This window comes from Falco rusticolus, chromosome 6 (genome assembly GCF_015220075.1).
Source record: "Falco rusticolus isolate bFalRus1 chromosome 6, bFalRus1.pri, whole genome shotgun sequence".
NCBI lineage: Eukaryota > Metazoa > Chordata > Aves > Falconiformes > Falconidae > Falco > Falco rusticolus.
In genome coordinates this window covers 57963146-57975539 of record NC_051192.1, presented here as the reverse complement: position 1 = coordinate 57975539, position 12394 = coordinate 57963146, and the positions used below count along the sequence as shown (strand labels likewise).

At 44.9% G+C, this 12394-nt stretch overlaps 1 protein-coding gene across 1 annotated transcript; it reads right to left on the bottom strand.

Moving 5' to 3' along the window:
* Positions 1-6663: 6663 nt before the first annotated feature.
* RDH14 (retinol dehydrogenase 14) lies at positions 6664-11919 on the bottom strand. The gene is made up of 2 exons (XM_037392350.1): positions 11566-11919; positions 6664-8209 (listed from the first exon to the last, which is right to left on the bottom strand). The coding sequence occupies exons 1-2, from the start codon at positions 11917-11919 to the stop codon at positions 7592-7594; spliced, it is 972 nt and encodes a 323-aa protein (XP_037248247.1). The 3' UTR covers positions 6664-7591.
* Between the last annotated feature and the right edge of the window lie 475 nt (positions 11920-12394).

The window sequence follows — 12394 nt, the reverse complement described above, 5'->3', positions numbered from 1 at the left end:
GTTGCCTTTCTTGCATCTACAGATGACAGCTCATTATCTCTCATTCTGTTCTTCTGTCCTAGGACTCCAGGCTTAGCTGTGCCTCTGATACAGTTAGTTCATAATATGATCTGGATAATACATAAAATGAAAAATTATGAGTTTACTCTTACAGCAAAATTGTATGGACAAATACCTCCATAAAGCAGACTTACTTTTTTTTTTTTTTTTAAGATCTGCAGAAATGTGTCTGAGACATATTTAGGCCTGTGAAGATTTGCAGGAGGGCAGACTGAATACAAAGAAAATGATGCTCTGATCTCTTCCTCCTCCCAAGTATTTTCAAAGCCAGGTGAAGTATCAAGCAACTGGAACTACCAGTGACTTCAAATGGACCTGTAGGATCTTGGCCATTCAGAATAGCGAGTGGGTTGTACTGGAGCACATTTCAGTCTGCTATGTTTTACCCATGGACTACATCTATAGTGCTATATAGGCCTTTGGGGCAGGCTGAAGTCTAAAATCCATATACCCTGGACAAGGTGTTCCTGTCTATGACCGAGTATGTGAAATGATACCAAACCTACTTGTTGCAGTGCATGTAGGTCCTGGGCCTCCAGGCATGCCACTTGTCTTTCTGCAGATGCTGTTCATGACCCCTTTCTTAAAGCATCCATAAAGACCTTGACACTGGTTGTCTCAAGGGCAGGTGGGATTTGGAGGGTGGATGGTCATGCAGTGACCTACTGCTAGGGAAGGCTGCAACAAGACTTGGATAAACTGAAATAACATCACTCATCACCAAACTGCAGTTCAGGTGGCAAACTGACAAAAATCCCAACAACTGCAAAGATGGGCTGACATTTCTTTGGGGAAAACCCACACATTTCTGGAGAATGTTGCAGGATATTTAATATATACATAACACCACTACCACCACCACCACCCTACCACCGTAATTTGTGAAGTATTTTTTTTTCAGAATGCCACACATACACAGAAGTGCATAAAGCCTCATTCATCAAGCTTGAAAGAATCATCATCCAACTGGCTGTAAGAGTCCTACTGCTCAAACCCAAAACCAGAAGATCAAGATTAGCAAAAATATTTAGGTGTCTGACTCCCAAAGCTGTTAGTGGGACCACAGATTCAGACTGCTTGCTTTGGCCATGAAGCAGACAGTGAGAAATGCTCAGTACTTTGCCAAAGTGATTATTATAAATTTCAGGCATGTGACAGCCTCCTGAATCTTTCATGGTGGATAAACTATGGATTCCTTCCCTACCCAGATCAATTATGTTTCTTTTATGTTACCTGAAAAGAACTGATCACTCTCAAATGTAGAAAAAAAGGGCTATCATCCCTGTTAGGTGGTCAGTGTGCAAGCCTTCCCCCCAAAAGCAATCAGGAAAGCACTACTTTCTCCATGTTACATAGGACATTTGGAATTAATTAAATATTCAAATTATTTTCTCTGATCCGAATCCAGTTACGACAGGTGTGAGGCTGCTAGTGGTAGCTAAAACGGTAAGTAAAAAGTCTAGAGGGAGGTCGTCATTTTCTGTTATGAGAAATAGCAGCACCATTCTGGGACAGATCAAAAATAATAATTCAACTGTGGAGGCCTCCTGGATCGTTTTGCAAGTCAATTACTCTCTTAAGTGATTAGTTTGGAAAAAGTTATGTGAAAAAGGGAACAGGCCTCCCATTTTAAAATTATTTGTATGGCTCTTGCTAGTTGTTTATTTTCTTTATAGCCTTAGGTGGAAAGAAATTAAGTGTGCTTGAAGTGGGACATATCCACATTTTTCAGCAAAAGCATAATCACACCGCACATTCACAGGGCTCAGGCTTTGAAGCCTGTGAGGCGTTCACGTAGAGTAGGAAGCCTAGGCAAACCAGGCAACCGCTGAAGAAAGAGAGGAGCATTTAAATACTTCTGGTTTTATTGCATCATGGAAAAAACTGATCATTTATCTCATTAAGATGGAGAATTTTTACAGGAGAACCCCTGCTGGGTTTATAAGCTTGCCTGCTGTGTTGGCTGTAGTAACTGAAAAAGCAGTGTTGTCCCTTGGCCTGGGGGTAGATGTTGGCCTTTGTGGCAAAGTAAGGAAGGTAAATTGGTGACAGATTCAGACTATTTTTTAAAAAATGTACGTAAGTCTCCCTTGACTTAAACAGATGTGGCATATAAAATAAATACATGCAACTGCAATTTGGTTCACTTGCAGAAACCTCAGCTATAATAGCTACATGTGTGTGGGGAGGACTGCTATAGCCAGGGCCTCAGACTGGTAAACAAAAGCAAGCAAGAAAGTTAAAAAAAGGAAATTATTCCTTTCTTAAACTCTTGGTCTGTCCATGAGGGAAGTTGGTTACAGTGGCACTTTCAAAAGCACCACAGCCAAGGATGAATAAATTATACTGAAGCATTTAAAACATGTTCCCCTTAAGACATTTGACGCCTGTTTCTCTTGACCGATACACAGGGAGGTTTCCCCCCTCGGCTGTGCCTGTGTGTTCTCCGGCTGCAAAAGCAGACAGTGGGTATGTCTACCCAGACGCAACCAGGATGAGCTCAGCCCTGAGCTCAGGGCCAACAGATCTGCCCCCAAGGCCAAGGTATCATCATGTACCAAAGCAGTGCAGGTGGTAGGTGACACTCCCATGCTAATAACTCTCTCTCCTCTCCCCTCAGTCCTTGGTAAAGCCTTGACAGGTCTTCCTGTCCATCTTTTAAAACAAGGGATTAAATTGCACCTGCCTGTGTGTTTGCGCACACACACCAATTTTGAAATAGCCCTTTTCGAGTACAGTGTGATGTTGTTGCCATACAAGAGGTGATCATTTTGGGCCAACTCGGAAGCATTCCCACTTATTGCTGAGACTGGCCGAAGGCTCCAGGGGGGGAATTTGCAAATAGCCAAAGTTACTCGCTGCTGTGGCTCTCCACCTCTCAGCTGCGGCAAAGCAGAGGCAGTTCCCCTGTAAAAAGCACAAGGGCAGGGGCTACGTTCTCAGGGGTCACTGTGCCCCGTACACATCTGAGCCAGTTTTTAAATCCCCAGGGCCCAGGTATGGAGCACTGACCCAACACTGCTGGTGGACCCAAAATCACTCACATCCTAACAATTTAAGACAGATGAAGGCACGTCTTGGCTTGGGAAAGAGTTGCCTTGTAACATTTATGTTTATCACAGACCTCAACAAGACCTTAACCTCGACTGTGGCTTCCTTGCATATCCGTAACGTACTTGCCGGCAGTGTGGTCACTGTCTGTGCCTGCCGATGAATACTGCATTTCCCTGGCCACTGTCTACCTCTTCCACCCTTAGCTTTAAAAAGTTTCATTCTTCATGGGAAAGAAGTTTAATTTGAGGGTGGTGGTGTTCATATGATGGTGATGGTGGAAGGAGGTACCTGGAACGTGTCCCAGTTTCAGCTGCATGATCTTGATATAAATCATTTATACAATAGTAATATACAGAGCCTGCCACATCTTTATGGACACTGTTATTCTGGGGTGAAGTGTGAAGATGCTCTTCTACACTTAGACCATTCTCTACCAACTCCAAAAGAAGACACTCAGCAAACAGTCCCAAATCATGCACATATATCTGAGTTTACTAAGATCCTGTAGAGTAGAGATATCTCCTTAGCCAAAATGCTGGGTTCTAACCTAGACTCAGTCAACACTACTGCTTGTTGAAATATGGGCTCTTCTTTGGTTTTGCACTTATATTTTGCAAGATCTGTTGACCTATGAGGTCTCCAGTTCCCAGATGCTACTAGAATAAAAAAGGCATCACACAAACAAACATTCACAGCAGTCTTAAGATAGTAAGCAAAGCTTTCTGGCCCACAGAGGCTAAATTACACTCAGCCTCAAAAGTGACAAATTTTACTTTTTCCCAGATATTGAAAAAAGCTTACCTTTTGGTAAGTTCCTAACAACCCACCCTTTCAAATTGTTTTCAAGCAATATAAATTCATTAATATTCCATTAAGAGTATCATGTGATCACTCTCCTACTTTGGAAGAGGGCTGTAATTCGGTTATGATTGCCAGAATGTAATCCCTTTCTGACAATGGCTCTTGTTTCCGTATGTTTCAAAAGAAATTAAACCAAGTACCTGGTAAATGTATGAAGCATTAAAAGTTCAACAAGGCTGAGTACAAGGCCCTACACCTGGGTTAGGGCACCCAACTCCCAGTATCAATGCAGGCTGGGTGGAGAATGGATTGAGAGCAGCCCTGAGGACTTTGGGGTACGGGTGGACAAAAGGCTCAGCACGAGATGGCAATGTGCACTTGCAGCCCAGAAAGCCAAACGAATCCTGAGCTGCATCAAAAGAACCATGGCCAGCAGGGTGAGGGAGGTGATCCTCCCCCTCTGCTCTACTCTCATGAGACCCTACCTGGAGTGCTGATCCAGCTGTGGGGCCCCCCACATAAGAGGGACATGGACTTGTTGGAAGGAGGGCCATGGAGGTGATCAGAGGGTTGGAGCACCTCTTCTATGAAGACAGGCTGAGAGAGTTGCGGTTGCTCAGCCTGGAGAAGGCTCCAGGGACACCTTATAGCAGCCTGCCAGTACCTAAAAGGTTTCTGTAGGCTGGAGAGGGACTTGTAACAAGGGCATGTAGGGATAGGATAAGGGGTAATGGCTTTAAACTGAAACGGTAGATTTAGATTAGCTATTAGGAAGAAATTCTTTACTCTGAGGGTGGCAAGGTACGGGAAAAGGTTGCCCAGAGCTGTGGACTCCCCATGCCTGGAAGTGTTCAAGGCCAGGTTGGATGGGGCTTTGAGCAACCTGGGCTAGTGGAAGGTGGAACTAGATGATCTTTAAAGGCCCCTTCCAACCCAAACCATTCTACGATTCTATGTTATGCAGCCATACTACATGACTGGGACTTCTTATTCTGCATCCCTTGTTTCAGTAGAAATTCACCTTTGCTGTTTTGAAGGCAAGTGCACATCCTATGTTGGTCATTCAGTATGAAAACCTACATATTTCTTTGCTCTTCAGCCAGTTTCAGTGCAGTTCTTTACTACAGCATTTTCAGAGTTGCCATCTTGTTCACTTTCCGCCTCTGCATCTAAGGCTTTCCTTGCAAGAGGTATACACCTGTGTCAGCAGTGAGACAATACAATAATGTTCCCTTGGTATTGCTACAGAAGCATCGAAAACACAAACCCATGTTTGACTCGGCTTCTCTGTATCTCTTCAGAGAGAAGTTAATAACCTTTTAATTCTTAAGCTAGCTGCTTAAAGCTGTGTGCAGCTATTTACAAGTATTTAGAGTGAAAATGTGAAATGCAGCCTGAAGATCAAAGCAGAACTTCGCCAAGTACGTTACTGTGCTGGGTCTGGCTGAGCCCCATAGCAGCCCCCATAGCGCTGTGCTTGCACTGGTAGCCAGAGAGGTGGGGGTAACACACCGGTGTGTGGCTACTGCCCAGCAGCGCTCGCACAGCATCAGGTCTGCCTCTTCGACCTTCTCCCCCACCTCACCAGTGGGCTGGGGGTGGGCAAGGTCTTGGGAAGCGACAGAGCCAGGGCAGCTGACCCAAAGTGACCAGTGGGATATTCCATACCATATAGTGTCTGCTCAGATATAAAAGCTAAAGGGAGGAGGAAGGCCATGGCAGGGCATGACACACATTTGTCATTTACGACATTTGTCCTCCAGAGTACCTGCTAGGTGTACTGAAGCTCTGCTTCCCGGGAAGTGGCCAAACATCACCTGCTGATGGGAAATAGAGAATAACAACTCTTGTTTTCCTTCGCTTCTGCACACACAGCTTTTGCTATTGCTTCATTAAACTGCCTTTATTATGATACACAAGGGTTTTTTTCATTTGATTTTCTCCTCCCGTTCTGTTGAGGGGAGTGATAGACCAACTTGGTGGGCACCTGGTGTTCAGCCAAGGTCAACCCACCACAGTCACACATCTCACTCTGGCATTAGAGAACTTTGTTCAATGCTCAGTTACGCTTTGACAACATGTCCATCTCTATACCTTGCCTTACAGTGAGCACTGCAAAACGCAACATGTTACAAAACCTTAAAAAATTGCTGTTTCATAGCTTGCCTTGTGATTTTCTGGAATGCCACCTTCTGCCTCCACCCAAGCCACTCACCCAGAACACAATCTTGCTGGTGAAGGGCAAGGCTAGTTCAGGTCCATTCCACTGTGCAAAAGTTAAAATACGCTGACAGTCTGAGGGAACAATCAAGAGAAAGAATCTAAAAAATTTGGTTGGTTGTTACCTGAGCTGCAGAATTGATATGTATTTATGAGTAGGTTAATAAGGATCTACTGAATACATAATTTATTATTGATAAACCTTCCCTCGAGTAATATTTACTAAGATAGATCATCCTAAATCATTCTTCCATATTTATTCTATATTTTGTAACTGCTAGAACATTTTATCGATGTAGAGCAAAACAAGCAGTCATAAATGTCATTATGAACCCTTAAGTTATATAAATTAGAAAGAATAAATCAGTACAGCTTCACGTAACACCCATGTTATTTATTTGGAGCCCATTTTATTTCTACCAACCCCACATGACAGGCTCCCTAAACTGATACAGGTGCATCTTCTGTTTTGAAACAAGGCTATTGTGTCAACTACGGATTTCAGACATATCTTTCACAGTGAAAGAATGAATGCTGCCTTTTTAAAAAAGATTTTTATTACAGAATATTCAGCAAGCTGTATTACACAGACTTATCTGATCTCATTACTGAGTTCAAGTGCCATCAGTCAAGCCAAACACACACTGAAAAGCATATTCTCTCTGGTCTAATCTGGGTGAGGTCTTATGAACTTTGTATGCACACAACTCATGACATGCAAAGCCCAATCAAGACCATAATACATCTGTCAACTGCAATATTGATGAAACCCAAGGTATCTGCATATCAAGAAATATCAAGTTCAGCACACAAGAAAGTAAAAATTTTGCACAGCTTGCACAACCAAGTATATTACTCATTGAATCACTAAAAAAAAGTTGACTTTGTGCTTCACAGCTAAACTGTATACAGCTCAATAGTCTTGTTCACTGAACCACGGGCCTGACAACAAGTCTTTGAATGGCACGCAAAGGCCTAAATGATTACAGTGTAAGATAACAGTAAAACTGTTTATTCCATTTTTCATTATGATGGCTCAAAAAAGACAACAATCCTATTATTATTAGGACCTATGTTCAAAATCTTATTACAGAAGTGTTTCACCGTCACCTGCATTTCACCTGCATTGTCTAGCCCGACTAGAAGGAACATGGCAAATATGCATATATATTGCAAAACAGTTTTGTTTAATTTTTATTTGTAAAACATGAGTTTCCAAGCAGATTTAACCAGAAATTATTCACACCCTCAAACTCATATTGCAGACTTTCTTTGAACGCCTCTATTTAATATTGTCCTTTATTTCAAAACAGAGCTCCAGCAGAAATCACTGTTATTTAATACTTATTGAACAAAATAATCTGTACTCCCACAGCATTTAAAGTGACAATTACACTGTTGCAAATATGCATTGCATAGTTATCTGCAATTTTTTTTTGCAGATACTCCCTGGCACTCATTTCAATAAGCCAACCATCACTTCACTGATATCCCACAATTTTCTTGCAACCAAGTCATCCATGGCTTTGGGCAGGAGCTCTTCCTCTTTGCAGTCCCCAAAATATTTTCCTGACACACCTTCAACATCATGAGAAGAGGCCAAAAATATAGTAGTCTGGGCTCCTTCCAGAGGTGTTTTGAAGAAAGCCCATGACACCAAGTTGAATAGGGGTTTTGCCAGCAAAGGAATATTCACGTATCTGCCTAGATTTGTTCTGACAATCCCAGGATGAAGTGAATTGACGGTGACTCCTGTCCCTTCTAACCGACGGGCTAGCTCCCTTGCAAATAATATGTTAGCCAGTTTACTCCGACTATAACAAAAGCTTTTATTGTAACTTATTTCACTGTTCAAGTCTTCAAAGTTGATCTCTCCATATTTGTAAAGCTTTGAGGATACTACAACAATCCTGCTCGGAGCAGAATTTTTGAGGAGACCCAGAAGAAGGTTGGTGAGCAAGAAGTGACCCAAGTGGTTAACACCAAATTGCATCTCAAAACCATCCTCTGTCTTCATGTACGGACACTGGAATACCCCTGCATTATTTATCAGAACATCCAGCCTTGGCTCTTCCTTTAAATAGGAAAGAAAAACATTATTCAGTTTTAGAATTGTTATGCAAAACATACTGTTATGCTTAACATTTCTCATTGGCCATTGTTAGAAAGAAATGATTTCATTCCTGGTTTTCTGAATTGCAACTTCCTGATATTCTCTTAAAGCATTGCTGAGAAAAACCTGTAAGTTGAACTATCACTAAACTGAGTACTTGCCCACAGTAGGATGCAGGTCTGTATCTACTCTTAACGGAGGCAGAGAACACAATCACCTGCTTCTCCAGGAGCATCTTTTTCTGTATCAATTCAGTGATAATTTACCTTTGTGGTGCATTTTGTTTTCCTCCAAGAAGTTACCTGGTTCTTGCACTGCAAAAGGACACATTAATTTATGGCAAACCTTAGCCATAGGCAAGGGGTCCGTGGTACAAAAGACATGCAATTGTGGAACAGAAAGTGTTGGCTCAAAGAACTAATCTCATGGTTGAAGAGAAGCGCTTACATTGTAGACCCACCATCTCACTGGGGGGATGTAATGAAAAACTTTGCAAAACAATGTTCTCATGATTTGAAACACTGTTATTTTAAAATCAGTAGCCGTCATTGTGCTGCTTGGTGAGAACTATGGAGCAGAACTCATCATGCAAAAGAAACATTCATATTTCATACTCAATTTGAGTCTAATAGGACTACTCAAGAACTAAGGGACTGCAGCTTGAGGTATTTATGACATGCTCAGCACATGCTATTTCATGAATCAGTATTCCGGTTCAGGTAGGTAGAACACAGACTCAAGAAGGTATGTTACACACCACAGAATCAGGGAACATAAGTAATTAACAGAGAAGGGGGTATGGATAATTTAAATGTATTATACATCATGCACTTCCTGCTCCAGCATCCACTCAAAAATTAAGAGCTCTCCAATTTACCCAAAGTGGTAACTTTTTCAAAAAATACAGATTAAAATAAGTTCCCTAAATAAGCTCCAAATTCAACACTTTCACCCACCTCTGACAAAAGACTGTGAAATTATCATGGGAAATTTATGCTTGCATGAATCAGAAGCAAATGTATTCACTTTCTATGAAAAGCAGCATGAATTTTCTTTGCTGTTAATTCTTTAAACCCAACACAGGGACTGGAAGACAAGCTGAGATAATTTTGGGTCATTCTGATGATAAAAATAGAGAACTTCAAAATTAATTTTGTACCATTTGCCTTTTATCTGAATGCAGTTAGCAGCAATGATACAAAGAGAGCAAAACCCAAATCTGCACTTAGCATTCAGTTAAAGATGCTGGCATCTGATCACACAAAACTTCAAGTACTTCAACCTGAGACTGATTTCCATGGGACTTGAGGTTGCTCAATATCTCATATAATTGGGTCCCTGAGGCATGATCCAAAGAGCACCAAACTCACTTCTCTTCACCCAAAGAGACATAATGGCTACTATCACTAAACCAGGACAGCACTGAGGCTACTCACTAGATCTGCTCACTGAAGTGATACTGCTTTCCTCTTTAAAGAAAAATACTGCTTGAGAAACTTCCTGCAGCATCTGACTGCAGAATTTCTTTTGCAAGACTTAACACTTCAAGAAGCAAGATCTCCATGTGCGCTACTGACACTCCTATATTTAATAATCTAGAGTAATCTGATCAATGCCAAGCAGGCAGCTACTATAACCAAATGCAAGAGTGCACAAAACATTGCTTTGATGGGCAACACTGCTCCTTGTAACTTCTGAGCTTGCTTCCTTTTCCTCCATTTTTCTGTGGAATGCTCCAACATCTCAAAGTGTTTTATTTTTCTGCAGTGCGACTAAGGAGTGAAAGATGCAACTGCTTGCAGTTGTGCAGAGGAAAGCTCCCACAATTTAAGTTAGGTGGTGGGAGTCCATTGTTTCCCCATCCTGCCAATATTTAAGTTTTCATCTCAAACAAAAAAACACAAAGGCCCCCAAACCAACAACCCCCCAAATAAACAGCTCTAAAGAACCATAGGTTAGAGAAGATCAGTAACATGAACTTGGGTCAAATGGCTCTTGAAACTATTCCTTGAACTCACATCCCTTGCCATTCAGCTGCTTTTGGAATTATTTTGAAAATGAAAGTTAAAATGCAGATGTCAGCAGAACCCTGCAGATAAAAGCACTCTCTTCACCCATTTCTCACTTAAAAGTCACTTGCATCTGCTTTACCAATAAACAGATGCTAACGAATTCACATTTTGGGATATTTTGTACTATAAAAGATGTAATTCTCAGAAGTTAGACAGCATATTTCTTTTTTTGTATGTTTATAATGCCTGTTTCGTATATGCATATTTTCCCAGAACACTGAAGCAAGATTAGACCTTATCACTGGATTCTTATGTATGAATGTATATGACTACAAAGAGCCCCTCTACAGAACTTAAAACTTGACTTTTTCCAGACATTTAAGTTTTAGAAAAGGTATTTGGAAATTGATGCAATAAAGTTGCTCCCTATTCCCCCCTGCCCCCAACAGCATCTGGGCATCTTTGAAGTCCTTCACAAGCACTTCCCTGAGCAGCAGCAGGACATACTAAGCCTGGCTTCCCAGGCCTTTGCATCTCATGGGTCAGGTAGCTAGATGTGGTGAGATGAGTCCCAAACAACACTTTTCATGGAAATTGAGTAATGCCTCCAACTGTGCCTCCCTCTGCTCTCTGGTGCCTAATAACACTGTCAAAAGCATCTAGTGGCATTTCTGTCAGGTGAATCAACTGGATGTCCCTGTTCTCCTTACACTCAGGTTTTCAGGAAATCTGCAGAGACTTTATTATATATTCAAAAATGTTTTCTACTGAACTCATTTAGGACTGGCCAAGAGATTTAAGATGGGGGGCGGGGGGGCAGACATTGTAGGTGACAGTCTGAGGAGGTGGCAGCAGGATGGCTGAAGCTGTGAGCAGCGCACTCGTGAACTTTTATTTCTCTGGAGGCAATGCTGAACTGTTAACACCAATTTAAAGTAACAACGGTAGTTAGGGTATAGTTATTTAAGAGAAAAAGGCTGGTACACCACTCATCTCGTACAGAAACAAGTACTTCATTTTCAAAACAGGAAAGGACTAGGCCAGGCCAAACTAGCACAAACATTACCCTTCCAGGTGCCAGCCCACGGCCAATCTACTTCTACCCTCCCTCCAAACGCTGCGGTGAACCCTGCAGCAACCCGCACCGGGCCGGGCCCAGAGGACGCCGCCACCGCCGCGCTGCCACCACCCAGCAGCTCACAGGGCCCGGGGCCTCTGCGCCGGCCGGCGCCGCCCTGCACCTGTCGGCAGGCCCGGTGGGCCCGGTGGGCCGAGCCCCGCGCCCCGCAGCCGTCCCGGCCGTACCTGGAGGACGCGGTGGCAGAAGGCGCGGACGGAGCGCAGCGAGGCCAGGTCCAGCTCCCGGACCACCAGCTCGCCTCCGCCCTCGGCCTCCGCCCCCTCACCGAGCTCGGCCCGGATCTCCCGGGCCGCCCGCTCGGCCCGCGCCCGGTCGCGGCAACCCATGATGACGCGGGCCTGCATCCGCAGCAGCTCGGCCGCCGCCGCCCGGCCCAGCCCGCTGTTGGCCCCCGTGATGATCACCGTCTTGCCCCGCATGGAGGCCCCGGCCGCGGCCCGGCCCGCGGCCCGCAGCCAGCGCCAGGCAGCCAGCAGCACCCCCCCACCCAGCGCCAGCGCCGCCGCCGCCGCGGCCATGCCGGCGGGCCAAGCGCCGCCCCGCGCCAGGGGCCGCCCCCGCCTCCCCGCCCGGCGCCGGGCTGCGCTGGCATTGGCCGGGCGCGCCGCTGGGCGTTGTGGGGACGGCAGTCCGCAGCCCGGGGGCCGCGCCGGGCGGGGCTGCGGGGCCCGGCGGCCTCGGCGGCGTGTCCAGCGGTGGCTGGGTGGCCGGGCCGGCCCAGCGTGGTCCCCGAGGCAGCCCGAAGCCAAGCCGCGGGTGGGGGGCGGCGTGCTGCTTCCTTCCCTGGCTCGGAAATCCGAGGCGGCGGCCCGGCCTGGCCCGGCCCGGCCCGGCGGCTGCCCGGAGGCCGCTCTGCTGGCGGGTGCAGTGTGCCTGGGGCTGCGCCTCTGCGCTGGAGCTGGCAGGCACAGAATGGCCGCTTAAGGCCCGAAACGTCCGAGCCGGTTCCTGGTTTTCACCCGTTGCTGACTCCTGAAGTGTGGATGGGTGCAG